Source organism: Empidonax traillii, unplaced genomic scaffold, assembly GCF_003031625.1.
Source record: "Empidonax traillii isolate 1590-97213 ecotype Southwest subspecies unplaced genomic scaffold, ASM303162v1 scaffold1525:size98293, whole genome shotgun sequence".
Taxonomy (NCBI): Eukaryota; Metazoa; Chordata; class Aves; order Passeriformes; family Tyrannidae; genus Empidonax; species Empidonax traillii.
This window is the reverse complement of record NW_020956718.1, coordinates 59,082-85,587: the sequence shown is the minus strand read 5'-3', so window position 1 is coordinate 85,587 and position 26,506 is coordinate 59,082. Positions and strand designations below refer to the sequence as shown.

Genomic DNA, 26,506 nt, shown 5'->3' with positions numbered 1-26,506 from the left:
CCGTCTCCTCCAGCCTCCCCTCCTTCCTTCCCCCAGGAAATCCTGCCTCCGCGTAGCCCCAGGCGCTGTCTCTGCAGCTCCTCTCCGGGATGGCAGGAGATGGAGCAAAGCCGGCTCCTCCGCCATCCCCCCTCGGGTGTGTCCCAGCTGGAATCCTGCACCGCGGCGGGGACAATGCAAAAGCAGATGGTGCGTCAGGAGCAGGGATGCTCCCGGCAGCTGCCGAGCCGGCGTGTCCAGGATCCCTGCTGCCTCTGCCACCTCGGTGCCTGCCAGGACCCTGGGGAGGGGCTCCGGTGGGGTAAATCCGTGCGGCTCCGCCAGCTTCAGCCCTTCCTCGGGATGGAAGTGTCACTTTTCATGCTGCACAGCCAGGCTGGGTTGCTTTCCTTCCATCCCCGAGGCCAATCCCAGTCCCCCTTTCACATCCCTGTGCTGCTGAGGTGTTCAGAGACACCTCCTTCCAGCCAGCTTGCTGTTTCTTTTTTTCCCCCCCCTCCAGACTCTCCTCTTTCTTTCCCCCTTTCAGATTTGAGGCGTGCAGGCAGCCATCTGGCCAGCTTTCCAGGACAATGACAGGATTTTTCCTTACTCCTGTGCTTGGAGCCCTGATGCTGCATCTCTCCATTCCGGTTCTTCTGGCTGTGATTGAACTGCCCCCAACCCACAGCAAACAACCCCCCTCCCTGCTCCTGCCAGATGTGCCCCAGCTGCAGCAGATCCAGCAAAGGGATCACTGCCCACCCATCCCACGTGCAGGAAGGATCTCACCTCGTGCCCAGGTGAGGCCCTGGCACAGGTTTGCCCGGAGAAGCTGTGCCTGCCCCTGGATCCCTGGAAGTGTCCAAGGCCAGGTTGGACAGGGTATGGAGCAACCTGGGCTGGTGGAAGGTGTCCCTGCCCATGGCAGGGGGTGGAACGAGGTGATCCTCAAGGTCCCTTCCAATCCAAACCAGTCTGTGACTCTGCAACAGCCAACCCAGTCTTTATCCCTGCGGGTTTTATTCCCTTTGCCCCACAGCCCTCACTGCAGGCACATGAGCAGGGAGGGCTCTCCTGGCGTGTTCCCTGAGCACCTCAGTCACCAGACGTCCTGTGAGCACAGTCCTCAGCTCCTGCTCTCCCCATGGGCCCTCCTGCCCTCCCTGGCTCCTGCACGGATCATTCTGGGCAAGAAGGAGTGAGTTCCTCCGGACCTCGGAGCGGCTACAGCTTGGACCGGCAGAACGGCGCTTCTGGAACAACCGAGTCTCCCACGCCTTCCAGGAGGTCATCCCACTGGTCAAACTCCTCTTCCAGGTCTGCACGGGGCACAGATGGTTTGGGGGTTACCACAGCCTCATCAGCCCCACTCCAGGGGTCACAGAGGAGCATCCACCCCGACCCCTTTGCTGTGGGAAGCGCCGATCCCAAGCCCAGCGAGGCAGCGGCCACCCCACAGCCCCCCCACAAGCTGGGGGGCTCTCCCGCCCTCCCCAGCCCCTGAACAACGTGCCCTCCCCCCATACCGAGGTGCTTCTGCAGGAAGGCCAGAGCTGCCTGGCTGGTGATGGCCAGAGCCTTGTTGGGGTCGAGGGTCCCCCTCGCGCCGAAGATGCGGCTGATGAGTTTCCCGGGGAGAAAGGCGAAGTCAGTCTGGCTCTCGTGCACGGTTCCCCTGGGCAGGGAAGGGATGTGCTTCAGTGGGAGCTGGGGAGAGGTTCTCCTGCCGTAGGTGCTCCCTCCAGCCCCAGCTCACAGCACGGTGATGATCTTCGTCTGGCCGTTCCTGGAGCTCAACCTCTTCATCTTGGCGACGCTTTCTGGGGTCTGGAACTTCTCGGTGTTGATGAAGAGCACGGGCTTGGGCACCTCTGGGTACAGCAGGTTCTCCAGGGGGAACATCCAGGCATCGAGGGCCACCGCGCACCTGCAGCAGGAGGGACACCCACCACGGCTTCCCTTCCCACCGGGATGAGCCTCGTGTTCCCGGAGCTTCTGCAGCTCCTCATCCCTGCCCTGGCTTACCTGAAGCTGGGCTCTTTCACCAAGGCCAGCACCGCTGTCACCCCACCAAAGGAGTGGCCCATGACGGCCACTTTGGCCAGATCAAGGTTGCCCTGCAAAGAGGAGAAGGCTGTGCCCAAAGCTCGCCACGGGAGGTCCCTAATTAGGGAACAAAGAGCCAAGGGAAGATCAGCAAAGTCCCACTGCCAGGGGGGAAAATTCTGTGTCTCATTTTCACTGCTGCTGTGATTGGGACCTGGCTTCCCAGCATCCAGAGGGGAGGGAAGGGGAGGAGAGGCTCCAGGAAGCTGAGAGGTGGAAAGCTGTGCCTCTGCAGGGGACCTGCCTGTCCCAGGAGGAAAAGTCTCAGGCAGCAAGGACTGATCCTGCCACCAAAGGAAACCTGGACCCCCCTCCCATCCCCACCCAATCCCCCAGCAGGTCCTTCAGCACAGACAGACCCAGGTACCTTGAGCACGGAGAGATCCCAGTCCTGGGGAAGGATGTTCAGGACAGATTTTCCACTGGCGATGTCCTTGAAGAGCCGGAGCGCTCGCACACACTCCTCTGCTCTCTGATGAACCTGGCAGCCAGAGCCACCCCTCCCCTGGTTAGCCCAGCTCCTCCAACCCCCAAATTTGGGGTCAGATCCCCCCCTCAGTGCCCACTCATGCTCATCCCTCCAGGGTTTGGACCCGACAGGGCATTCCCTGAATTACAGCAAATGTAAAAGCAAGTGAGAGGCTGCAGCTCCCACAGGGATGCAGTGGATTTATTGGAATGGTTTCCTTTTGTTGTTTGCTTTTAATTTGGTTAATCTGATAGCAGAGACAGCTGGAGATGAGCAAAAGCCTCTGCTCTGGGAAGGAAGAAGGGAAGGGAGAACCCAAGATCCTTCCCAGCTGCCCCCTGGCCAAGCCTGCTGATGCCACCTACCAGCCCAAACCCCTGTGGGGAGCCCAGACCCCCCACCCCAGCCCAGGTGCCAGGAGCAAACCTGGGCGTCCCCCTAAAGCCCAGCTCAGGGGCTCCATCCAGGAGCAGCTCAAATGCCCAAACAACTCAGGGAGAGGACACCCTGACCTGGGACCACTTTGGGACCACGTCCTCTTGCTCCCCTAAGGACACTAGCACTGTTGGCTGTGCACATTTAAGGTGACAAGTGACAAAAAAACTCCAGTGAACACCTCTCTCCTGCTCCCTCTAACCATCGCGGAGGTCGACCTGGCAACTATTTCCTTCTGTTTATCATTTATTTCTCACTCACCCTCAACATTTACACTCACAGGTTCATCCTAATAAGAAAACTGCCTCCCTTGTCTGTGCAATGGGCTGTGAGACAGAGCACACACAGAAACAACAGGCTGGGAGGTGATTTAAGGCTGCCAAAAGCACCTCCAACCACCGCGGTTCCTAGAGAGTTTTTCTACGACTAATCTTCACTCGCTGTTGTCCTTTTAAACGAGGCAGAAACAAACAGAGGGGGTGTGTGTGGGGGGGGTGGAACTTGGCTCAGCAGGAAACCTTCCTGCTCCCCAGCAAGCAGCTGTCCGGGATAATCCCGGAGAGACAAAAATCCAAGCGTGAACAAACCCAGCAGCCGGTGCGGAGCGGGGCTGGGCACGGAGCCCGGCTCTCCCTGGGGTGCAGGGGACATTATCCAGGGGACATGGCAAAGCCCAGCCTGGCTCCTGCCAGGGTCAGCTGGAGCCGGACAGACAGAGCCCGTGAAGGAAGAGAGAAAACAGGTTGAACAGATTTTTCTCATCTCCAAGGAGAAAGCTCAGCCCCAGCATGGCAGCGATGCGGGACTGGGAAGGGCACAGGATGAAGATCCCAGGGATGCAGGAGGGAGTTCACACCTGCCTGTTGCCCACCCTGAACCCCCCACCCCGGTACCTGCTTGTTTCTGAAATAAAACTCCTTCTGCCCCTGGGGCACCCGTTGGAAGGGGATCCACTCCTCTCTCCCAGCCTCTGCCGTGCAGAAATAGGTGGTGGCAGCAGAGTGGTCCCTGCAGTGGCAGGAGGGAAGGTGGCCGTGTCATGGGGGCACCAGCAACTCCCCAGAGCACAATATCCCACCAGCCCTGGCACGGTAGTTGAATTTGGTGGGGACCAGGGCACCCACCTGTGCTCCAGCGCTGCCACCACGAAGCCCCAGGACGCCAGTTCCGTGCAGACAGAGGAGTACAGGGTCCTGCAAGGGAGACCAGGAGAGTCAGGGCAGGTCTGAGCAGGGCCAAGGGCAGCCCTGGACACCCAAATCCCCATCCCAGCCCTGCTCAGGGCTCATCCTACCGAAAGGCTCCCAGGCCGTGGGAGAAGATGATCAGGGGGTACCCACCGCTGCGGGGTTTGAAAGGCCCATTCCAGCTCACTGGAACTCTGCAGGAGCCTGTAGGGAGGAGAAACCCCCAGGAAATGGGGGATACAGGCAGGAGAAACCCCCAGGAAATGGGAGGGACACAGGCAGAGGAGTGTTGCTGCTGCAGCAGGTCCCTGCTCAGCTCCAGCCCTGCCTGTAGCATCCAGCCAAGAACAGGGGATGAGCTTGAGCTCTGCTCAGGGAGTGGATCCCTAAGGAACCCACATCAGGGAGTGGGTCCCTAAGGAATGGGGAGCACTCAGGGTGGGGGATGACCCCCCTCACCGATGGTGATGCTGAGCAGGGCTGAGCACCAGCGGCGCCGGAGGGTGGAGTCGGCCAGCCCAGCGCAGTACTCGGAGCGCGGGATCCAGAGCGGCTCCGTGGCCCCTGCACGGAGCAGGCAGGGGTAGAAGAGGCGGAGGAAGAGCCCCTGGGGGAGAGAGGGGAAAGGGGGACACACTGGGGACAGCACAGAGTGTGGTGGCCGTGTCCTCAGCGAAACCAGCTGGCTGCAGCCACGCTGCTCTGCGTGGAAACCTGTCCCTAATCCCATCCCCATGCCTGTCCCTGTTTCCATCCCAATCCCTGTCCCTGTTCCCATCCCCATCCCTGTCCCTGTTCCCATCCCCATGCCTGTCCCTGTTCCCATCCCCATCCCTGTCCCTGTTCCCATCCCAATCCCTGTCCCCTTCTCCATCCCTGTCCCCTGTACCTGCCGTGTGTGGCCCACCATGACATCCGTGCAGCCCACGTGGTGAGGTCCGTGCCCCTGGGGCAGTGCCAGCATCCCCCCCATGCTGCCACAGGCGAGCCTGGACAGAGACATGGGGTCAGTGTCTGTCCCCTCCCAGGGGGACCCTGACTCGCTCCCTCCTCCTTCCCTCACCCCTCTCCCATTGCCCAGACCCCGGGCAGCCCCCCAGAGCTGTGCCAGCAAAACTCACCAGCAGCAAGTGGAGTAATAAGGCTCCCAATTTCCCCCCTCCCCTCGAATTCCCAGGGGGCACAGTCCCTCAGGGCTGCTCAGGGACGAAAACCCCCCAGTTCCTCTCCCAGGAGCTGCCAGAGCAGGACGGTGGGGCAGAGCCTGCCCCAAGCCCACCCTGCTGAGGGTCCCCATCCCCTCGGGGGAGGCAGAGCTGGGGGTGTGCAACCAAGGGGTCAGTGCAGGGGTGACACCCACGGGAGCCACTGGGCATCACGAGGGGACGGGGCTCTGCACCCCCTCCCTCCTGTGCAAAACTACAGCTTCCAGCAGCGCCCGGGGCTGGGGAACCACAACTCCCAGCACGGTCCTGGCCAAGGACCACAGCTCCCAGTAAGCGCTGGGTCCTCGGACTACACCTCCCAGTATGCGCAGCTGAACTACAGCTCCCAGTGCTTCCCAGTGCCCTTTCTCCCAGAGCCCTTCCTGCAGCTCCCAGTGCTCCCCCCAGCGCCCCCAGTTACCATCGCAGCTCCCAGTAGTTCCCCAGCTGCCAGTGCCCTCTAGCTTCCAGTGTCCCCCCAGCTCCACCCCAGCTCCCAGTGCTTCCCGCAGCTTCCAGTTCCCCCAGCTGCACCCAGTGCCCTCACCCCTGCAGCTCCCAGTGCTCCCCAAGAGCTCCCAGTGCCCCTAAGCCGAGCTCCCTCTGCAGCTCCCAGCGCCCTTCCAAACTCTCAGGGCTCCCAAGTTTCCTCCTGTGCCCTCCCCGCAGCTCCCAGCAACAACTCCTCCAGGCCCCAGTATCCCCCGGCCCCCCTTTCCCAGTCCCTCCCGGCACTCACCAGTACACCGGGTCACAGTTCCCAGCACGCCCCAGTGAACTCTGCACTACAGCTCCCAGTGCCCCCGTGCACGTGGACTACAGCTCCCAGTGACACCAGCCCAAAAACAGGGCTCCCACTGCCAAATCTCAGCTCCCAGTGCTCCCAGTTCCAGGGCACAATCCCAGTCCCCTGTCACAGGCGCAGCCCCTCCGTGGGGAGCTGTAGGGGGCCATGCCCATGGGCAGCACCCCAATCCCAGGGTGCCCCGTCCCAGTCTGCACCCAGCTGGGTTTCTGCCCCCAGGATTGCCCCCCTGTGTCCCCCCCCCCCAGAGTCCAGAGGTGTTCGGGACTCCCACCGCCCATCCCCTGCGTTCCTGTCCTTCTCTTAATCCGCTTTCTGGAGCTAAAGCGGCCCCAGGGCCCCATTAATCCCCTCTGCGGCCAGGGATTAATTCCCTGCGGGCCCAGCCGGCCAGACCAGCAAATAAATATCCAAAGATTTGGTAAAAAACGTCCCTATCAAGCTCCCACATGCACAGCCCCACTCCAGGCTCCCCAGCACGGTCCCCGGGGTGCCTGGGGAAACTGAGGCAGGGGCTGGCAGTTGGGTGGGGCACTGGGCACCGTTGCTGTGTGTGTCCCCTGGGTGCCACCCGGCTGCTGGGGCAGGGAGAGGGGACCCCAGCCTGTGCCCCCAACACATTTACCCCCCCCAGAGGCCGATCCTCCCCCAGGCTGAGGCTGGCCGGGTCGTTACACCCATGGATGGGATCCAGCGCTCCGTCGCGTCCCGGCTTGCCCGGCCGGCGGGAAGGGCGGCTGGAGCGGCCGGGAATGCCAGGACAGGGTGGGAGAGGCGAGCCCTGACGTGCCCCTGCTGCCCGCCCCAGCCCACGCCCGGCTTCCCGAAATGGGGCTCAGCCCCCTGCCAGCACCCCCACATTGCCCTGGGAGAGGGTCCTGGCTGGAGGTGGTGGGCGTCGAGTCGGCTGCTCAGGACCATCTTGCTCTTCCTGCAGTTGAGCTCAGCAGGACTGTGGGGGTCCCTGTGATGTGGGTGTCACTGGAGACCCCCACACTGGGCTCACACAGTGTTCACAAGGACTTTCTTTAAAGGGATTAACTCAGCCCGTGGCCCCCACTCAGCTCCTGTTCCTATCACTCCACCAAGAGGAGAACTGATTTGGGGGGTCAGGCCAGGCTGGGACCCCCATCTCTGCCCCCTAAGAGGGTGAACCCCACAGTCCACCCCCACCTTCGTGCCATGGGTGCTGGGAGGGGCTGGGTTGGGGCCTGTCAGTGAGGATACAGAAGGGCTTATCCCTCCTGCCCCTGCCTGGGGGTCACCTGGGGGTGTCACTGCAGCCTAGGGGTGTCATTGGAACCGCAGGGGTCAGTGGAATCCGGGGGTGTCCTTGGAGCCCCAGGGGAATCCTTGGAGCCTGGGGATTGCTGGAGGATGGGGGTGACATCGAAGCCCTGAGGTGTCACTGGTGGAGGTGACCCCAGCTGTGTTCCTGCCCCTGCTCCCCATCGCTGCCCCACCCTGACCCCGCTGCTGCCCTACAACCGCCCCATCCCTTTGGGGTCCCCCGGGGGGCTCCAGGGCAGAGAGACCAGCGGGACGGGCCGCTCCCCCTCAGGGGTCTCACCGGCACCAGGTGACACGGGGGGTCGTGAGTCGGTCCCCGCGGGGGTCCCACAGCGGGGTGGGGGAAAGGGGGAGACACAGGGACCCTGCGGACCCCCCCGGGGCATCCCCCGGCGCGCGCGGGGATCCCCGTCCCACGTGGGCGCGACCAATGGGAACGCGCGGGGGCGGGCGTGGCTCTCTAGACCACGCCCACCTTACTACACCGACAGCCAATGGGAGGCGGGTGGGCGTGGCCAAGCGCGGCGATGTGGGCGGGGCGAGGGCGCGGGGTAACAGATGCGGGCGGGGGGGGGCACGTGGAGAGCGGGGGGTGACGATGGACCACCGGGAACGGCCGGGAAACGGGGCCGGGAACTGACCACGCAGGGACGGACAGTCCCGAGAGACAGACAGGCGGACAGGGGACAGCCAGCCCGGAGGGGGACAGGGGACAACCAGCCCGGAGGGGGACAAACGGACAGGGGCCAGCCAGCTCCGGTGGGAGGAAAGGGGACAGCCGCGGCGGGACAGACAGACTGACAGGGGACAGCCAGCCCCGGGGGGAACGGGGACAGACAGACGGACAGGGGGAAGGCAGCCTCGGGTGGGGACAGACAGACTGACAGGGCACAGCCAGTCCCGGGGGTAGAAAGGGGACAGCCATCCTAGGGCAGGACAGACAGACGGACAGGGGACAGCCAACAGCGGGACGAGGGACAGCAGGACAAGCAGCCACGAGGGGTGCGGACAGCCGGGGTCTTGCACAGGCAGCCTGTGGGACACGGGGACAGAGAGCGACAGACGGACAAGGTGACAAGAGGGACTCACTCCCCCAGCCCTCCCGGCCCCGGGGCTGCGCGGAGCCTCCCCCGGCAGCTCCTCCGTGCGGCCGCGCACCGGGAGCCCGGCGGGGCGGCACGGCGGCCGCTCCGCCGCCTTCCCCGGGCGGGGATGCAGCCCGGAGCCGCGGGCAGCCGGGGATTGGCACCGCGGGGCACGGCGGCCCGACACCCACCCGGGGCTGCGTGTCCCCGAAGGTAACGGGGGGACCGGGCAGGGAAGGAGCAGTTGGAGACAGGGGGGCTCCGGTGGCAGCGGGAGGGTCTATTCCCAGGTTTTTATTCCCAGGGGGCTGAGGAGGGAGGGGGGTCCTGCCGCAGGGATGTGTGGGGCCGCTTGCGGTGACACGGTTGGCGGCGACAGGACGGTGACGGCGCGACCTCTCCCCTTCTCCAGGGATTTGAAGCTGAGCCAAGCGATGGAAATGTCATTGTCGCGGCACGGGAGCCCGGAGAAGTGAGCGGCTGGGACACCTCTGCTCCGCGGCTGGAGAGCCGGACGGTCCCGAAAAACCAGCACGGCCCTGGGCAGAGGGGGCAGCAAGTGGGGTTTGCCCCAGGCTGCAAGGGCACAGGGCAACACCTGGGGGCCGGGAGCTGTCCCACCACCCACCTGGGGTTTGGGACACCAGCCTTTCCACCGGACTCTGGGACCCATCTGAGCCCGATGAGGACCTGGGGCTGTGTGTGAACCTATGCAGACCAGGAAGAAATACATTTTCCTGACTTTCCTCGCCTCTTGGCTTCTGCTTTTCTTCTTTGGAGGAGACCAGCTGCGCCGTTTCGCTTTCTTCTCCGGGAGGAAAGCCGAAGCCCGGAGGAACTGGCCCCGCTGGACGGATCGGTCCCTCCTCAAAAACTTTGCAGACCCCGAGGAGCTCCAGAGGGATGGGGACCCCTCCCTGCTGTCCCCCCAGGAGCGGCGGGTGGCGTGGCTGAGCGTCTACAAGAGCAGCAGATGCCGGATGGAATCCTGCTTCGACTTCTCCAGGTGCCAGAGGAACGGCTTCAGGGTGTTCACCTACCCCCGGGAGAGAGACCGGCCCATCTCGGAGAGCTACGGCAAAATCCTGGCCTCCATCGAGCGCTCCCGCTACTACACCCCAAACCCCGAGGAGGCCTGCCTCTTCATCCTCGGCATCGACACGCTGGACCGCGACCACCTCTCGGCTCAGTACGTCCGCGACGTCGACGAGAAAATCCGCGGCTTCCCGCTCTGGAACGGCGGCCGGAACCACCTCATCTTCAACCTCTACTCGGGCACCTGGCCCAACTACACCGGGGACCTGGGCTTCGACATCGGCCACGCCATCCTGGCCAAGGCCAGCTTTGACACCGAAAGCTTCCGGCCCGGCTTTGACGTCTCCATCCCCCTCTTCTCCAAGGACCACCCGCAGCGCGGCGGGGACAGGGGGTGGTTGTCTCAGGACTCGGTCCCCCCGAGAAAGAAGTACTTGTTGGTGTTCAAGGGGAAGCGGTACCTGACCGGCATCGGCTCCGGCACCCGGAACGCCCTGCACCACATCCACAACGGGAAGGACATCATCTCCCTCACCACCTGCAAGCACGGCAAGGACTGGGAGAAGCACAAGGACAGGCGCTGCGACAAGGATAACGTCGACTACGAAAAGTGAGTTGGAGATGGGGCGTGAAATGTGGGTCTAGGGGGAGTGGGACACCCCACAAAATGTTCCTTTCTGCGTGCCTGCCTGTGGCAGCTGGACCTCCAGGGAGGGAGATTTTGGGCTCTCCCAGGAATAGATGAGGGTTTCATGCCCCAGTGGGGAGCGAGGCGCTGAGTGCTCAGGGCTTTCCTGGTCTGCATTAAAGTTGGAGTAATCTGGTGAGAGCGGTTCTTATCTGCAATCGCTGCCACCGCCTCTAATACGATTTCCCTTTTCCCCACCACTGATGAATGACGCTTTTCTTCTCCCCCCCCTCCCGCCCTCCCTCAACATAAACGTTTCTCTTGGAGATGAGCCCGAAACATCCCCCCTCACTGGCTCCGCTAAAAATCCCACAAAACTGCGGGCAGTGTGGTGGTGGGTGGGGGTCCCCCTGCGTCCTCCATCGCAAATGGACGTGGTGGCAGCAGCGTGCGATGGAAAAAGCGGGGGGACAAAGTTGTGTGAGTTGGGGGACGTTGGCAGCTCCTCATCTCCCCGTCCTGCTACTTGTTACCCGTCACCAGCCGCCCAATCCAGGGCTGGTAAACACAGACCCCATCCCACCGGTGATGGGCAGGTCCCCATCCTACTGCCTGGGGACATCCCACAGCCACCCTGCAGGAGAGCAGATGGGGAGAGGCCACGTTGGGCATCATCCTCAAAGCGTCTTAGGAGGTGCTGGGAGGTAAAAGTGGAGCTGGGGTGCTGGCACTGGGATTAGCTGCGGCCCCAGGATGGGTCACACACCTCGTGACCCCTTCTGGAGGGTACCACCAGCCCAGCAGGGTCAGCCCTTGCATCAAGGTCTTTTTGGGATGGGGCATGGCAGGGTGATGGGGCTGACGGGACGGAGGGCCCAAGGTGAGCCCTGTGCCGTGCCAAGGGGCAGTGGGATGAGAAATCCCCCTGTCTGCCCACCCAGGTAATCCCCTAATGCTGTTTGCAAATACAGGGAGATTTACACCTCTCCCAGGATGGCTTTAGGCAGCGGATAGATGGGGAACACGTGGCACAGGGCAGCGTGCTCTTGTGTGACCCTGAGCCTCCACCACCCTGCTCGTCCCTGTGGGACACCGGGCAAAAAGCCATCGGCGTCTCCATCGCGCCGGGCCAGCTCTGCCCAACCTCCCGTGGGGATTGATGCCCTCCTGCCCTGGGAGATGTTCCCAGACTTGGACAGGGGACAAACCAGCAGGGAGGGGACACACCACAGCTGGCAAAGCGAGCCCCCAGCTGCCCCGTTCACGCGGCGTGTTGGGGACATCGGGTGCTGTCACCGTGGAGGCAGCACGGGGAGCAGAGGAAGGCCTTGCTGGGGGTTCCATCATCCTCCTCGACCCTGCTGTGCTCGGGGGGGGGGGGGGGGGATGCCAGAAACAAACTGGTTCTGTGCTGGGATAAAGGGTGGCTTGTGGCAGCGCTGCGGGCCAGCCCTGCTGTGGCTGCCCCGGGTTTGGAGCAATCCGAGCGGGTTGGGAAAGGCTCTCTGGAGCCGACGATCCCCCGGTGGCACCATGCCTGGCCGGAGCCACGGAGGGGCCTGGCGAAGGGAGCGCGGCGGGCGCCCGTCCCGGCTCCTAACAAAACAAGGAAGCCCTGACGGCCGTGATTGCCCGGAAACCGCAGCAGCGTCAGGAGCGAAGTATTTCCATCGGGAGGTTTTGGCCCCGCAGCCCGGCCGGCGCCAGCCTCCCCACGGCACTGCTGCAGAGGGGAGGCTTCCCCCTAGGATGTGCCCCGCTGCCCACCCAGCCCTGGCAGTGGGAATGGCCCCCCGGGGGTGCTGGGGGCCGTGGCTGGGTCTGGGGTCGCCGAGGAGCGGGTGGCAGCAGTGTCTGGCCCCAGGGATGTGGCTGTCACAGCTGTGGTTTCATGGGGAGGGTCTGGGCGCTGTTTGGAGACGCCATCACCCCTCCTCCTCTTGGGTTTTGGGTGTCAACGAGTCAGGGTGCACTAACGAGGCTTTTGGCATCCTCTGGGACAGTTTGACCAGAGGTGGGGTTTATTGTAAAACTTTGTGCCTTGGCACTGGGGCTGATTTCCCCCATCCCAGAGTGCCGGGATGCCCCAGGGTGCTCCAGCACTGTGAGGGGACACATCCTCAACTCCCAGGCTGGCACCAGCACCACGTTCCCTCCTGGGGACCAGCACACTTCAAGGAGCTCTTTGCTCTCCCACCCCCGCAGCTGGACCACGCACATTCCCCCTATCCCATCCGGGACGCGGCCGCCCCGTCCCTCCCTCCCCGCGGGCAGGAACAGACGGGGTCTGTGCCGACCTAGAGTCAATATTGGATTTTCCGGCGCGGTCTCGGGGACCCGGCAACGGACGCGCCTCTCCCCACCACGGCACAGAAGGGGCTTTCATAGCCCCACGGGCGAGCCCGGCGCGGGGGGGCCACGCTGGCTGCACCCACTGCCCCCCCTCCCAAAATGCTACCGGGGCAGGCAGGGCTGGTCCTGCCCGGCAAGTCCGGGCACGGCAGAGGAGTCGCCGCAGTTTCGGGCTTGGGGGTTCGGGTGGTGGCTTTGCGTGGAGTTTCATTACTGGAGGGTGGGGGGAGCAGGGTCATGCCTTTCAAGGCACCGGGGTCCTATCCTGACCCCCCACCCGTTAAGGGTGGCACAACACCCGGGGCGTGTCAGCTCCACCAGCCCCGGGGATATTCAGAGCCAAAATCAGCCCCAGTCAATCCTAACGCTGCCCTGGGCTGGTCACACACACCCTCCAGGTGCAGGTGAGACCCCCAGGATGCTCGTGGATTGGGACTGGGGGTCATTCCTGACTCCCACCCCATCTCCCATCCCAGGTTCGACTACCAGGAGCTGCTGCACAACTCCACCTTCTGCATCGTGCCCCGGGGCAGGCGCTTGGGCTCCTTCCGCTTCCTGGAGGCTCTGCAGGTACAGGGTGGGCAGGGGGACAGGGGAACCCCCCCTCGGGGTCCGGGGGGCTCTGTCCCACCCCTGTGGGGTCCCACCACAGGCTGCCTGCATCCCCGTGCTGCTGAGTGACGGCTGGGAGCTGCCCTTCGCCGAGGCTATCGACTGGAGCAAAGCTGCTGTCGTGGGCAGTGAGAGGCTCCTGCTGCAGGTACTGTGGCTGGATCCTGCCCCAAAACGGGCACAGAGGACCCCTAATCTTAATTTCAGTGATGGTGGATCCCCCAACCGAGTCTGGGGGAGGAACCCCTGCTACCAAATCCAGCAGCTCTCGTGGATGGATGCAGGAGAGTCTCGTCCAGCTTGGAATTGGGGTCCCGTTCCAGCTGCAACCCTGGAGGGGGGGTGGGTTTCATCTTGGGGAGGTGACCAAGATCCATCCCAGACTCTAACCCTTGGAGATCCTGGACCAGATCCTGCTCCAGAGAGAGGGGGTGCAGCACCACAGTGGAGCGGTGGCACAGCATCCTTGGCTGGATTGGGTTCAGGGGGTTCCCTTGGGATGGTTGGAGGTGGTGGAGGCAAGGAGCCCTGCTGGGGGGTGCTGAGAGGAGAAACCAGCTACCCCCCTGCCATCACAGATCCCTTCTGCTGTCCGCTGCATCCACCCGGAGCGCGTGCTGGCTTTCCAGCAGCAGACCCAGTTCCTGTGGGATGCATACTTCTCCTCCGTGGACAAGATCGTGCACACCACGCTGGAGGTGAGGCCCCCACCCCAAACTTCCCCTCATGGCTCCCAGGGTCACAACCAGGGTGCTGGGAGCCTCACTCTGGCCTCTGGCAGATCATCAAGGACCGTCTGTCTCCGCACCGTTCCCGCTTCCGCTTCCTCTGGAACACGCTGCCCGGGGGGCTCCTGGTCCTGCCCGACTTCTCCACCCACCCAGGGGATTTTCCCTTCTACTACCTGCAGCACGGTAGGACCCCACCTGTCCCCAACTGAGCACGGTGAACTCAGTGCATGCCACAACATCTGTCCTCTCTCACACCCTTTTTTCAGGCTCCAGCCCCTCCGAGAAGTTCACGGCCTTGATCCGGGTGGTCTCACAAGCGGGTTCCCTCTCCCAGCCCTTCCTCAGGCTCATCCAGGCTGTCTCTGGATCCCAATACTGTGCCCAGGTGGGAAGAGCTGAGCCCTGCAGTACCTGGTGCAGCTGGCAGGGATCCAGCAGAAGGGATGGGGCAGGGTCCCATGGGTCGGGAAGGGGATGGGTGGGTTTAGGGGTGGGAGAGGGTGGCTGATGGTGTCACCCTTGGGTGGGCAGAGGTGTATCCCCAGCTCCCGGGGTGAAGGTGGGACCACCTGGGGGTTTACCCTGGTCCAAACTGCCATGAGGTGGTTTTGGGATGAGTAGACACACTCGTCCTCTCCCCTGCAGATCCTGGTGCTGTGGAGCTGCGAGAGGCCACCACCACCGAGCGGGAAATGGCCCCAGACCACCGTGCCTCTGACCATCATCCAGGGCAGGAGGAAGGTGAGAGGGGCTGGGATGCAAGGCAGGGAGCCAGGATGGTGGTCAGGGAGCTGGGACACCCACCCCATGGCACAGCCCAACCTGTCTTTGCCCCCTCCACAGCTCAGCGACCGCTTCTTCCCCTACACGGCCATCCAGACGGACGCAGTGCTGAGCCTGGACGAGCACACCAGCCTCTCAACCAGCGAGGTGAGGCCGTGGGCACCACACTCCCTGGTCCCTCAGATGCTCAAGGGGCTGGCAGGAGCAGTGCTGCTGTCCCCGTGTCCCCATACCCCCTGGGAGAAGGCGGGGATGGTGTTGGGTGACCCACAGTGGGTGACCCACAGTGGGTGACACCGTCCCCCCACCCCCTGCCAGGTGGACTTTGCCTTCGTTGTGTGGCGCAGCTTCCCCGAGCGCATCGTGGGCTTCCCGGCCCTGAGCCACTTCTGGGACCCCGAGCAGGGGCGCTGGGGCTACACCTCCAAATGGACCAACGAGCTCTCCATCGTCCTCACCACCGCCGCCTTCTACCACAGGTACCCGCCCGGGGAGGGGCCGGTGGGGCAGGGGAATTCGGCCACATCCTGCCCCCCACCTCACCCCTCCCCAGGTACTACCACAGCCTCTTCACCGAGTACCTGCCGGCGGGGCTGCGGGACCTGGTGGACGGCCTGGCCGCCTGCGAGGACATCCTGATGAACGTCCTGGTGGCCGCCGTCACCAAGCTGCCCCCCATCAAGGTCACCCAGAGGAAGCAGCACAAGGACACGGCGCCCCAGCAGGTAGGGGGTGTGGATGGGGGCGTGGGGACCCCCCCGAGCAGGGAGTGCAGCCCCTCACCCCCGCACTGTCCCCCTGCCAAGGTGAAGGGCACGGCGGGGGCGGCCGGCAGCCGGCGTTTCTCCCAGCGGCAGGACTGCCTCAACCAGCTGGTGGACTGGTTTGGCCACATGCCCCTGGTGTCCTCCCAGCTGCGCCTCGACCCCGTCCTCTTCAAGGACCAGGTCTCCGTCCTGCGCAAGAAATACCCACGCCTGGAGAGACCCTGAGGGCTGCCGGGGTGCTCTGGGTGCCCTGCTCCCGGTGCACGGAGCCCCTCTGGGAGCAGATGGTTGCTGCTGCTGCTGCTGCTGCTGACGGGGTTTTACTCGTTATTGGGTTTTACCAGTGCAATAAAGGAGGGTGGAGAGGCAGAGTCTGTGGCTGCAGAAGGTGGGGGATGCACTGGTGTTCGAGTGCACCATTGCTTATGCATTTGGCACCCTGGGAATGACCCGGGCAGCTCCCGGCTGCACATACAGCTCCCCCAGCCCCGGGGGGAGGGCGAGTCCTTCACCCTCCCGAGGGCAAACAGAGGAGTGATAAGAGGAGAGAGCAAGGCCGGTGTGTTCTCCTTCCCCCAGCCAGGATGGGTCCGCCCACAGCACCAGGCTCTCCAGCACCCCACTGCCACACAGCACTCCCCGGAGAAGGGAAAAGGGATGTTGTAGCTGCCTTACCCTCCAGCTGAATGGAAATAGGGAATATTAAGGCTGCTGGCTTCCAACAGCTGCTGCCCTCCGGCTTCCACAGCCCTGAGTCTGCCCTTGATTCCTACAGATACCAGAGATAACACCCTGATGCCAGACCCAACACCCGTGTGCTCTGCTTTATTTTCCACCCACAAGAAGTTTGCCCCGGGACACGAGCAGAGCAGTCAGTCGCGGGGGGGCTGGCATTCCCGGCAGTCCCTCATCTCCTCGGAGTAGCTCTCCACCTGGATGGTGGTGGTGTGGAAGTGGAAGGTGCCCTGCAGCCGGGAGCTGGCCTCCTCCAGCACCTCCTGGGCGCTGGCAGCGGCGTCTGCAGGGAGCGAGGGAGGGGCTGTGGGGGCGTGGGTGAACCCCGACCCCAAACCCCGCATTGGGATGGCAAGGGGAGGGACGTGGGGGTGTGGGTGACCCCTGACCCCCTCCCTGGGGTACTCACTGATGGCGATGTGCACCGAGAGCAGGGGCTGTGCCGCCGTCAGCGCCCAGATGTGGAGGCTGTGCACGGCCTCCACCCCCCGCACCGCCAGCAGCGCCTCCCGCACCGCGTTGAAATCCATCCCTTTGGGGGTCCCTGGGCGGGGGAGAGCCACGGGCGCTGAGTGAGGGGGAACACGGCACCCATGGGTGACCCCCCGGCCCAGACACCCCCTCCCGGTGGGTCCCCACCTTCCATGAGGACGAGGAGGACGTCGCGCAGGATGGTCAGCGTCGTCCCCAGCACCAGCGCGGAGAAGAGGAAGGTGCAGATGGGATCCACGAACTTGCAATCGGGCTGGGGAGGGTGGGAGAGGGTGAGGCCTCTCTGGAAACATCACCTCACCCCAAGCCCCCAACAGCACCAGCAGGCAGGAGACACTCTCCCCTCTATGTCTCCATTAGAGACAGGGACCCCTCTGTCTTCATCTCACCCCTCTGTCTGGCCAGGGATGGCTGAAGCTGCTGTCCCCACGTCCCCAAGCATCCCATTTGTCCCCAGTAAGACCCAGACCTTGAAGAAGATGATGTAGGACGCGATGAGGACACCAACACTCTGCAACAGGTCCCCCACGACGTGGACGAAGGCGGCGCGGACGCTGGCGCTGGGCTGCTCGCCGGCTGCCCCGTGGCTGTGCCCGTGCCCTGTCTGGTGCAGAGCCATCCCCATCCTGCGGGCAGGACAGTGGTGACACCCCCAGGGGCCACCAGGCACAGGGAGGGGACACCCAGGGAGGGCAGGAGCCAGCTGGCCATACGTACACGATGTTGACGGCCACTGCACAGGCGGAGGTGATGAGCATGACCCCACCCTCGATGTCGTAGTCACCTGAGAGCAGGCGCTGGGCTGCCAGGTAGACCAGGACCCCCGTGACAACCCAGATGGAGAGCACAGAGAGCAGGGCCCCCAGGATCTCTGTGGAGAGACCCACCCCACCCCACATTGTTGCTTTGTCGCTGTGGCAAACCTGAGCTCCCTTCTGGGCTCCCCAGCAGCATCGGGGTGTGGGATGGGCACCCAGCACCCATCCCTGGGGATGCTCCTTGCTTCTGCCCTACCCTGCCCTTCATACCAGGGCTTTGCCAGGGCTCCCAGTGCCCTGCAGGACACCCCAAAGCACCCAGTCCCCATGGGAAGAGCACCCTGAGATGCTCTGAGTTCTCCCTAGGGATCCTGGGAGCTGGATGGTGGTGCCACCCCGTTACCTGCCCGGTGCCAGCCGAAGTTCATGGTTTTTGTGGGCGGGCGTGAGGACACCCAGAGTGCAGAGAGGCTGATCATGATGCTGGCAAAGTCGGTCAGGAGGTGGGCTGCGTCTGTCAGGATGGCCAGGCTGTGTGCCAGGTACCCCCCTGCAGAGAGGGGACATCAGTGGGGATGTCAGGGTGGCATCCCACCCCGAGGCTGGCACAGGCCAGCTCACCCCGTGCCACAGTGGGGTCCACACTGTGAGTTTAGACCCCCTGAAAACCCACAGGACCCCCTACCCACACCCACAGCAGGGAATCAGGACGAGAGAGGCTGCAGGGTGACCCCACAGGGACCATCCCCCCCGGACCCCGCACCTACCACTCACCCACGGCTTCCCCCACCATGAAGACGAGGCAGACGCCAGCAGCCAGGTAGAGCTTCCTGCGCGCCCGCCGCTGCTGCCCGGGGTGGCCGTCGGGCCCCCGGGTGTGGCAGTGCTGGCCATGCCGTGTCCCCAACTCCAGGGCGGGCGCCTGCCCCTGCACCGAGCCGTGCCCGTCCTTTTGCTCAGCCCCCACGTAGGACCTGCCGGGCAAAGGGGTGGTTGGGGAGCCGGGGGGATTTTGGGGAGGGGGTTAGACCCTGAATGCCCCCCCCACCCCGCCCCTTCCCTGGCCACGTGTCTCCAGGAGACCCCACTTTGGAGTTCCACGGAGAAGAGGGACCCAACATCCCCAGCCCCGCCGGGTACCCCCCTACCCGGCTGCGCCCTCGCTCAGGAGGTGCCGTTTCTCCTCGCCGGCTGCCATCCTCCTCCGGGTCGGGGGGGTCGGGGCGGGTGACCCCGGCGTGTGGCCGGCGCTGGTGGCAGCCGGTGGCCTCGGATCGTGTGGAGCGCCGGGATTCGTGTGCAAATCCCGGCTGGAGGAGGGACGGCCAAGCCGGCTGCAAAGCGCCCGCCGCCGCCTTGACCCGGGGTTGGCCCCCTCACCCGGCACCTGGAGGGGGAGATTTCTCTGCCACCCCCCCCATAGTACCCCTCAGGAGCTGCACACCACAGCATCCCCATGTCCCCCTCCAAAAAAGGCTCCTGGTGACCCCCCTCCCCCCCTCCCTGTCTTGGAGAGCCCTTGGAACTCCCCAGTTTAGATCCCGCTGCGGAGCAACCATGTGATGGATAAGCCTGGAGCCAGACCCGCCCCCAGCAGCGACTCCTGCCCCCCTGCTCTGGGTGAGCAGCACTGATTACCCTGGGGCTAATTGCAATTGTGATGCAGCCCAGGGCGCTGCTGCAGGCCCTGCCTCATTCCCCCTTGGCCCCTGCTGAGCCAGGTTTATGTTTTTTTCAGGAGAAAAGCATTTATGGAGTATTTTTGCACTTATGTGAGCTCAGCCAGCAGCAAACCAGCAGATGCCAAGACCATCCCCATTTTGGGGACTGGCACAGCCTGGAGCATCTTCAGCCACATTTCCAACCCCCAGGCAAGCACATCCCATCGCCAGGAGATAAATCCTGCCGGGTGCTGACCTGTTACATCCCCAGGCAGGCGGCCAGGCCCGCATGCCAGCGCTGCCAGAGGTGCTAACGAGGCTGGAAATTAAAGAGTTGGATTGGACGTGTCCCTCTACCATGCCAATAGCTGGCAGGGCCACCAGTGATGGCACCATGCTGGCAAACCACCCCCCCCCAGCCACAAGCCAAGAAGGAAGAGAGGCGAGGAAGAAATAACCACCCAAACCACCGGTGCTTTCTTTACAAAATACACAAATTTCAAATCCGTGACAATTATGTACAAAAACAAGGAAAATTACAAAACGTGCGGGAATCGTCCCGTTTGCACCCGTATGGAAAAGTGTCCTGTGCTGGAGCAGGCACCGGTTCTCGGGGCTGCCAGTCCCTGCTCCGTGTCCCCCCCCACACCCCCCAATCCCAAATCCACCGCCGGACATCCTGTGCCCGTGGAGTTTATCCCGTGCTGGCAACGTCACTGTGGCTACTGGGAAGCTGCCAGAGAAGAGGGCAGGAGGGTCAAGGGGAGTCCAAGCCCCCCCAGAGTTCCACCAGGGGTTGAGGGTCCAAAGGGGGTGGGCTTGGTTCTTTACCCATCACTGTCTTCTCGGGTGCTGTGTCCTCCTCCACCTCTTCCTCCTCCCCATCAAAAAATTCCTCATCTTCCTCTGCTGCGAACGAGCCACCAAATGTCACCAGGAGCCACCAGGAAAGGTGATGGGTGTCACCAGACTGGTGAGAATTGGTAAAGGGGTGTCAAGGGGGTCGGGGGCTGAATTACCAGGGTCGAAGTCCAAGGCATGGACAGCCTCAGTGAGGTGGTCCAGGCTCACGGAGAAGGCGTCCATGCTCTCGTATCCCGGCTCAATCTTCTCCAGACGACCACCCTTGGAGGCCTCCACGATCCTGGGCAGGGAAAGCACGGATATGTGTGTCCCTGTCCCCTCGCCAAGCTGGAGGACCACGGGGTGCCAGGGTAGGGGATCAGGGCAACCAGCAAAGCCCCGTGGCCAAATCCTGCCCATCTGTGGGGCTGGGCTCACTGGATTTTCCCCCAGTTTGAGCACTTACGTTTTGATGAGCTGCTTGGCATTCTGTGCGGAGAGAGGCGGAGATGAAGGAGTAGAAGGAGAAGAAGGAGAAGGAGGTGAGTGAAGCCACAAGACAGCCACCAGGATGTCCTCGACAGTAGGACCCCATGTGGGCGCCAGCAGGGAGGGAAAAGTTTGGGGGGTCTCACCATGAGGAAGGCAGCCCCGCCTGTCTCCTCCGCTGCCTGGATGGCCGTTTCCACCAGCCGGCTTGACTTCTCCAGCTGCTCCTTGTACTGGCAGATGAGGCTCTGGATGAAGGCTGTCTTGTCTCCCTGCTCCTGGGAGATGCGCTGCAGCAGCTCCGACTTCTTCTCCTCCAGCAGCGCTGCCAAGGCGTCGAAGCGAGCGCACAGCTCCCGCTTGGCCGCCTCGCCGTTCTCCTGGGGGGGGACAGGGGACAAAAGGATGCCACCTGTGCGTCCCTTCAGCACCAGCAGCACCCCCAGGGCTTCCCCGCTGAGGCCATTCACGGCTGAGGTTTCACCCCTGGGTTTTTGGGGGGTTTCCTTTTCCCCCCTTTCCCTCACCTCGGTGCTCTGGCACGAGTCCTCCAGCTGGGAGATGATGGTCTGGATCCGGTCGTTCCCCGCCACCAGCATGGAGATGCAGTTGTTCAGCTCAGTCTAGGGAGGGGCAGACACAAACAGCTTTAACTCCTGCGGGGTTGGGGACATCCTGACATGGGGACAGGCTGGGCATTGCTCGTCCCCAGCTCTGCTCCCCCACAAGCCACAGCTGCTCTAAATATAGTCTGTCTCCTGGGCGAAGTCACCCGGGGGGCTATTAATACCCCGTGAGCCAATCCCGGTGTTATTTGTGACTGTCCTAGCTCAGCACATCGCCCCGGGACCAGCCGTGTCACCCGCAGTCCCCCCCCTCCCTCTGTGTCCCCCCCCTCGTCACCTTCTGGCCCTGGAAGACGGTTTGCAGAGGGGCGACCTCGCAGTCCTTGTGGGCACCGAAGACCTTGCACATGGAGCAGGTGGGGACCTCGCAGGTGACGCAGTAGATGTTGATCCGCTCGTCCTCGTGCTCCTTGCACATGGGGTGCTCCCCCTTCTTCAGTGGCCTGCTGGGGAGAGCGGCACAGCCACGGTGACGCCCCCGTCGTGGTGCCGTGACCCCATGGGGGTGATGTCCCCACTGCAGGGACATCCCTGCCACCGTGATGCCCCACTGCGGCGTCACCCCGCTGGTGCTGCACGGTCACCCCAAAACCAAGTCCCCTGGAAAAAGGCCGGATCCTGCCATAATCCCACTCTTGCTCCCTTCAGGAGCCACCAAATTCTGTGCCTCTGTAAGCCCCAAGCCCAGTAAGTCCCAGTTTCAAGCCCTGTGTCGCTGGGCATGGCAGTGGTTGGCATGGGGGGTGTGGGGGGGGGCTCCGGGCTGTGCTCCAGGGATGCTGCACAAGGGCCTAAATTTAGCCCAGTGCTGCCTGGATTTATTGTCACCCATCGCGTGACCGGGGCTCCCAGAAACCCCCAGGAGGTCCCAGACAGGGGCTGCAGCCAAATCATCCCGTCTACAGCAAGGAGGGACATGGGGACAAGCCAACCCTCTGAAGCAAAGACAGGGCTGGGCCCCCCGAACCCCCCCAGCCTCTGTGACACCTGCCACGTGCCATCGTCCCTGTCCCCATGGCTCTCAAACAATATTTACAGCAGTGCAGGGAATTTGGCCAGGGCCATTGCTCTGCCTCGAGAACCTGTGACCCTCCTGTCCCCCCTCCAGCTTCATGTTTGCCCCTCCAAACTGTCCTTCTTCCTCTTATCAGCTTCAGTGACTGCTGTCATGAGCAGGGCCTGGATTTGTCCCCCACACCTCTTATCTCCCACCCAACACTTCAACAAGAGCATTTTGGGGGGGAACAGGACCTGCTCTACTGTCACCACCCCCCCAGGGACCCACCACCCCCCTGAGCCGCCCAGAGACACAAACTGCTCTGGGCAGGGGAGAGAATTGGATTGGGGGAGGAAGTTTTTGGTCAGGGGAAGAAGTTTTGAGACATGGGGTGAAGATTTTGATTGAGGAGGGAAGATTTGGGTCAGGATAAGAAGATCTGAATCAGGGACCATTGAACCAGCAGAAAGCCCCCCAATTTCTCAGTCTCCTGTGGTCTCAGTGATGGTGCTGGGGCATGGGAGGGGGGCATCCCTGAGTCCCCACATCCCCATATAACCGTGTCCCAGTCAACCACAGCCACCTGAGCCTACCTGGAGCACTCCTGCTTGTAGATGTCGATGATGTTCTCCACCAGCAGGTTCCTCTGCAGCCCATAGACCCCGTGACGGTCCAGCAGCACCTCGTGGCGGCACGACGGGCACCGGAACCGGCCCCCCGAAATCAAACTGCCCCGGCTCTGCCAGTACGGGTTGGCAGCCTGGGAGGGGGAGAGGAACAATATCAGTCTCTCCACAGCACCACAACCACCCTGACAGCCTCCAGCCCCGGGCAGAGGGGGTGGAAGGGGCGCAGGGGGACCTTCGTCTCACCTGGAAGACGTCGTTGGCACACTTGCGACAGAGGTTGTGTTGGCAGGGCAGGATCACCACCGGCTTGCTGAACATCTCCAGGCAGATGGGGCAGATGAGCTGCTTCTCCAGGCTCTCCATGGGGCTGCCATCCTGCAGGATGCCTGCTTGGAAATCCATTGCCTTGTCAGCGCTCTCCTCTCACCGCTCTCGGCTGCTTGTCGCCCCTGGTCCCGCTATTTATAAGTCGCTCCCCGGTCACGCGGATCCAAATCCCGACATGGGGTCGGGTGTCCGAGGAAGCAGCACCTGTCACACGGTGGTGAGCCATAGGGGAGCTGGCAGTGGTAAACAAGATGGGGACAGGCTGTCCAGGAGGCCCTGCCTGCCCGTGCCGTGGACATGTCTCAACCAGAGCAGGGGAGTAAACAGGGCCGGGCTCTGCCCCCAGGGCCAAAGGGTGGCACAGCATGGCCACATCCACGGCTGCACCCCAAAAAAGCATGGAGATGGGGGTAAGGAGGGCTAAAAAACCAGCCCCATCATCATTAGGACATTGTGATGGTGCCAGGAATGGGGCAGAGCTGGGCTAATGGCAGTGGGGGTGGCTTACATGGAGCACCTCTCTTTGCCCACCCCAAAATGTGACCGCTTCTGGGGTGACAACAAGCGCCTCACCAGTGGGTCCCCATGTGCTTGGAGGGGAGAGGCAGCTCCAGGGAGACGCAGCCCCCACGCCTGGCACGTGCACCAGGGTGTCCCCTCTCCAAGCAAGGGTTAGGGGGGGGTCCTCTGTGTCCCCAGATGCGGGGTGAGGGCTGCTCGGGCTGCTCCCTGTGCTGGTGTCATGGCCGTGACCCAGCTGGCTCCTCCGCCGGGTTTCAAAACCTGACCCAGAAAAAGGTGGGGGGACAGCGGGTGAGCACACTCTGAAAACAGCCCCAGCACACGGTGCCCAGCTGGCCTGGCCATAAACAGGGTGTTGGGCCAAGGGCCAGTGCCCAGCCACTGTCAGCACGGGCAGCTGCAGCAGGAGGGGGTAATTCTAGCCCTGTCCCCCATGGGTCACACCGAGGGGGGGACGAGATGTGGCTGCTGCAGCGCCCAGAGCCAGGGGTGGGTGCAGGGGCAGGTGGGTGCCTGGATACGTGGATGGAGATGTGCGGGGATGGGTGGGTGTAGGAGGTGCAGGGGTGCAGAGAGGCGTGGGTAGGTGGGTGGGTGGGTACCTGGATGCCCAGGGACACGGATGCACAGGCACCCAAATACACGGATACACGATACACAGGCACACGAGTGCATGGATGCACAGGTGCTTGGATGTGCAGGTCCATGGATATCCAGGCACACAGGTACATGGATACAGAGGTCCATGGATGCCCAGGCACACAGGTACATGGATACAGAGGTCCATGGATGCCCAGGCACACAGGTACATGGATACAGAGGTCCATGGATGCCCAGGCACACAGGTACATGGATACAGAGTACACAGATGCCCAGGCACACGATGTCTGGGTACACAGAGCCCATTCCTCCCCCACCACAAGCAGGGCAGCCCCGCAGCTGTTTTGGGAGCTCCTTCCGGACCGGCTCACGTGTCCAGCAAGTGACTGTGCCGGGGCTGGCCAAGCACATCTTGCAAAACTGTCCCCGTTTCGGCACTTGGGGCTCTTCCAGCGAGGAGCTGGCACAGGAGGGGGGCTGGCTGGGCACAGGGGAGGGCAGCACGGGGTGGGCAGACACTGGGATTGGGACACTCAGATGTGCACCCACGACCTGCCCCTGTGCAGGGGGGACATTGATTAACTAATTGCTTCTGGACTCGATTAAGGAGATTCACAGGAATGGAGGGGTTGTAATGCCCTAAGCAGCTTTTGGAACCCACAAGGGACTTGTTGGCCCCTAATTGGCTTGGGGCAGCTTAGGCAGGACCCAGGGTACTAATCACCCCTGGGCTCCATCCCAATTAACCCCAGAGAGCCCACTGTGGGAATTATTTCCCTCTGCTTGTCCCTGCAGGGCTCCAAGCTGTGGGTGCCCTGGCTTCTCCCAAAATGGTCCTGTGGTGGTTGAGCAATGGTTGAAGAGACAGCAGGGGCCGTGACAGGAGCCCTGTGCCCCCCAGGTCCTGGGCATGGGGGGCATCTCCAGCACTGCAGCCTGTGGAGGAAAGGGGGCACAGAAATGGGGCAACAGCTCCTGTGTCACTGTCACACAAAGCCAGACCTCAACCAAGGTCAAGAGGGGCTGTATTGACTTCTTCTGGATGCCAAGCAACAAATCATAGAATCCTGGAATGCTCTGGGCTGGAAATAGACCTTAAAGATCACCTCATTCCGCTCCTTGCCATGGGCAAGGACACCTTCCACTAGCCCAGGTTGCTCAGAGCCCGATCCAACCCGGCCTTGGACACTTCCAGGGATGGGGCAGCCACAGCTTCCCTGGGCAAACCTGTGCCAGGGTCTCACCTCCCTCACAGGGAAGGACTTCTCCCTAATTAATAAAAGGGGGGGGGGATCAAATAAATTAATTAAATTATGAATAATTTAATAAATATAACCAGTAAATCAATGGTTAAATAATAAATACAAATATCAATAATGACAATTATGATTATAATGGTGATAATAATAACAATAAAAGCCAAAACGCCTCCAAAACAGAGCAGGGCCGTTGCTGCCGAGGATGAGGGGCGGGGGGAATGGGACGAGCTGGTGGGGGGCACTAGGACCGCGCGTCCCCTCCAACGCTGGGCCCCGCCCCCTCTCTCCTCTCCCCGCCCCCTCTCCCCGCTGACCAATCCGAGATCTCGGTGGCGAATGGAGGGGCGTGGCTATTGATGGGCGTGGCGGGTTTGGGCGTGGCCAGCGCAGAGGGGAGGGAGCGCAGCCCTAAGATGGCGGCCGGGTGGCGGCGGCGGCGCTGAGGTAACGAGGTTTCCCCCGGCCCGACCCGGCTCGGGGGCGGCGGGTCCGGGCGGCCCCACATCCCCCCGGCGGGGGTTACAGCAGGGCGGGATCCGCGCTGCGGCCGTGAGGGGCCCGGCGCCCGCGCTGCGGCGGGCGGGGCCCGGCGGGCCGGCAGCGGTGCCCGGCGGTGATTCCCCCTCACAACCGCGAGCAGGAGGGAGACACGTTATTTTTGCCATTTATATAACTTATATCATCTATATTACTCACAATATTTATATCATTCCACGGTTATCGCCGCTGAGGAGGCGGGCGGCGCTTCCCGGGCCCTCAGGAGCGGGCGGGAGCGCCGGCCCAGTGCGGCCGCCCCGAGCAGCGGGGGGGACGTTTATATAATTTATATCACTTCTATCGCTTACATTATTTATATTGTTCCACCATTGCGGCGCTAACGAGGCGCTTCTCCCCTCGCAGGAGGAGCCCCGGGGCCGGGCTCGGTGACAGGGGGGCGTTCGCAGCTCTGAACCCGGGCTGACCGTGTTTGAGTAACGCGTTTTCCTCGGGGGTTGTTTTGGGCCAAATGTGCATCGCAGAGCTTTGCTGGAAGGTTAAAATATCTGTGTAGCAATTGCCTGAGACTGATGATACCTTTTTTCTCTCTCTTTTTTTC

At 62.8% G+C, this 26,506-nt stretch overlaps 5 protein-coding genes across 7 annotated transcripts in view; 2 read left to right on the top strand and 3 right to left on the bottom strand.

Annotated features, from left to right (window-relative positions):
- Positions 1-982: 982 nt before the first annotated feature.
- PAFAH2 (platelet activating factor acetylhydrolase 2) lies at positions 983-6,169 on the bottom strand. The gene is made up of 11 exons (XM_027907690.1): positions 6,124-6,169; positions 5,069-5,168; positions 4,639-4,786; positions 4,287-4,383; positions 4,117-4,185; positions 3,886-4,000; positions 2,456-2,569; positions 2,008-2,099; positions 1,739-1,909; positions 1,509-1,657; positions 983-1,301 (listed from the first exon to the last, which is right to left on the bottom strand). Exons 2-11 carry the CDS (start codon positions 5,150-5,152, stop codon positions 1,207-1,209), a joined length of 1,134 nt encoding a protein of 377 aa, XP_027763491.1. The 5' UTR covers positions 5,153-5,168; positions 6,124-6,169; the 3' UTR covers positions 983-1,206.
- A 2,524-nt stretch (positions 6,170-8,693) lies between these two features.
- Positions 8,694-15,896, top strand: EXTL1 (exostosin like glycosyltransferase 1). Its single transcript, XM_027907689.1, has 12 exons — positions 8,694-8,777; positions 8,977-10,209; positions 13,056-13,149; positions 13,232-13,339; positions 13,770-13,889; positions 13,973-14,105; positions 14,189-14,307; positions 14,568-14,663; positions 14,766-14,852; positions 15,024-15,184; positions 15,259-15,430; positions 15,512-15,896. Exons 2-12 carry the CDS (start codon positions 9,275-9,277, stop codon positions 15,695-15,697), a joined length of 2,211 nt encoding a protein of 736 aa, XP_027763490.1. The 5' UTR covers positions 8,694-8,777; positions 8,977-9,274; the 3' UTR covers positions 15,698-15,896.
- Positions 15,897-16,304: 408 nt separating this feature from the next.
- Positions 16,305-18,668, bottom strand: SLC30A2 (solute carrier family 30 member 2). Its single transcript, XM_027907695.1, has 8 exons — positions 18,606-18,668; positions 18,232-18,431; positions 17,861-18,007; positions 17,417-17,570; positions 17,169-17,325; positions 16,847-16,952; positions 16,617-16,751; positions 16,305-16,490 (listed from the first exon to the last, which is right to left on the bottom strand). Exons 1-8 carry the CDS (start codon positions 18,653-18,655, stop codon positions 16,345-16,347), a joined length of 1,095 nt encoding a protein of 364 aa, XP_027763496.1. The 5' UTR covers positions 18,656-18,668; the 3' UTR covers positions 16,305-16,344.
- A 1,099-nt stretch (positions 18,669-19,767) lies between these two features.
- On the bottom strand, positions 19,768-23,133 carry TRIM63 (tripartite motif containing 63). 3 transcript variants are annotated; one of them, XM_027907694.1, is made up of 9 exons: positions 22,946-23,133; positions 22,667-22,833; positions 21,354-21,522; positions 20,978-21,073; positions 20,597-20,830; positions 20,428-20,450; positions 20,138-20,262; positions 19,950-20,024; positions 19,768-19,851 (listed from the first exon to the last, which is right to left on the bottom strand). In XM_027907694.1, exons 1-9 carry the CDS (start codon positions 23,102-23,104, stop codon positions 19,841-19,843), a joined length of 1,059 nt encoding a protein of 352 aa, XP_027763495.1. In that variant the 5' UTR covers positions 23,105-23,133; the 3' UTR covers positions 19,768-19,840. The 3 variants fall into 3 exon arrangements, with proteins under 3 accessions (XP_027763495.1, XP_027763493.1, XP_027763494.1); XM_027907692.1 differs by having other exon boundaries at positions 19,950-20,027; positions 22,946-23,132; XM_027907693.1 differs by having other exon boundaries at positions 19,950-20,027; positions 21,354-21,519; positions 22,946-23,132.
- Positions 23,134-25,772: 2,639 nt separating this feature from the next.
- The window catches only part of PDIK1L (PDLIM1 interacting kinase 1 like), a 6,473-nt gene continuing 5,739 nt past the window's right edge, over positions 25,773-26,506 (top strand). Inside the window, exon 1 of the mRNA XM_027907696.1 lies at positions 25,773-25,854. The gene's annotated coding sequence lies outside the window, so the exon portion shown is untranslated. The remainder of the gene's footprint in view (positions 25,855-26,506) is intronic.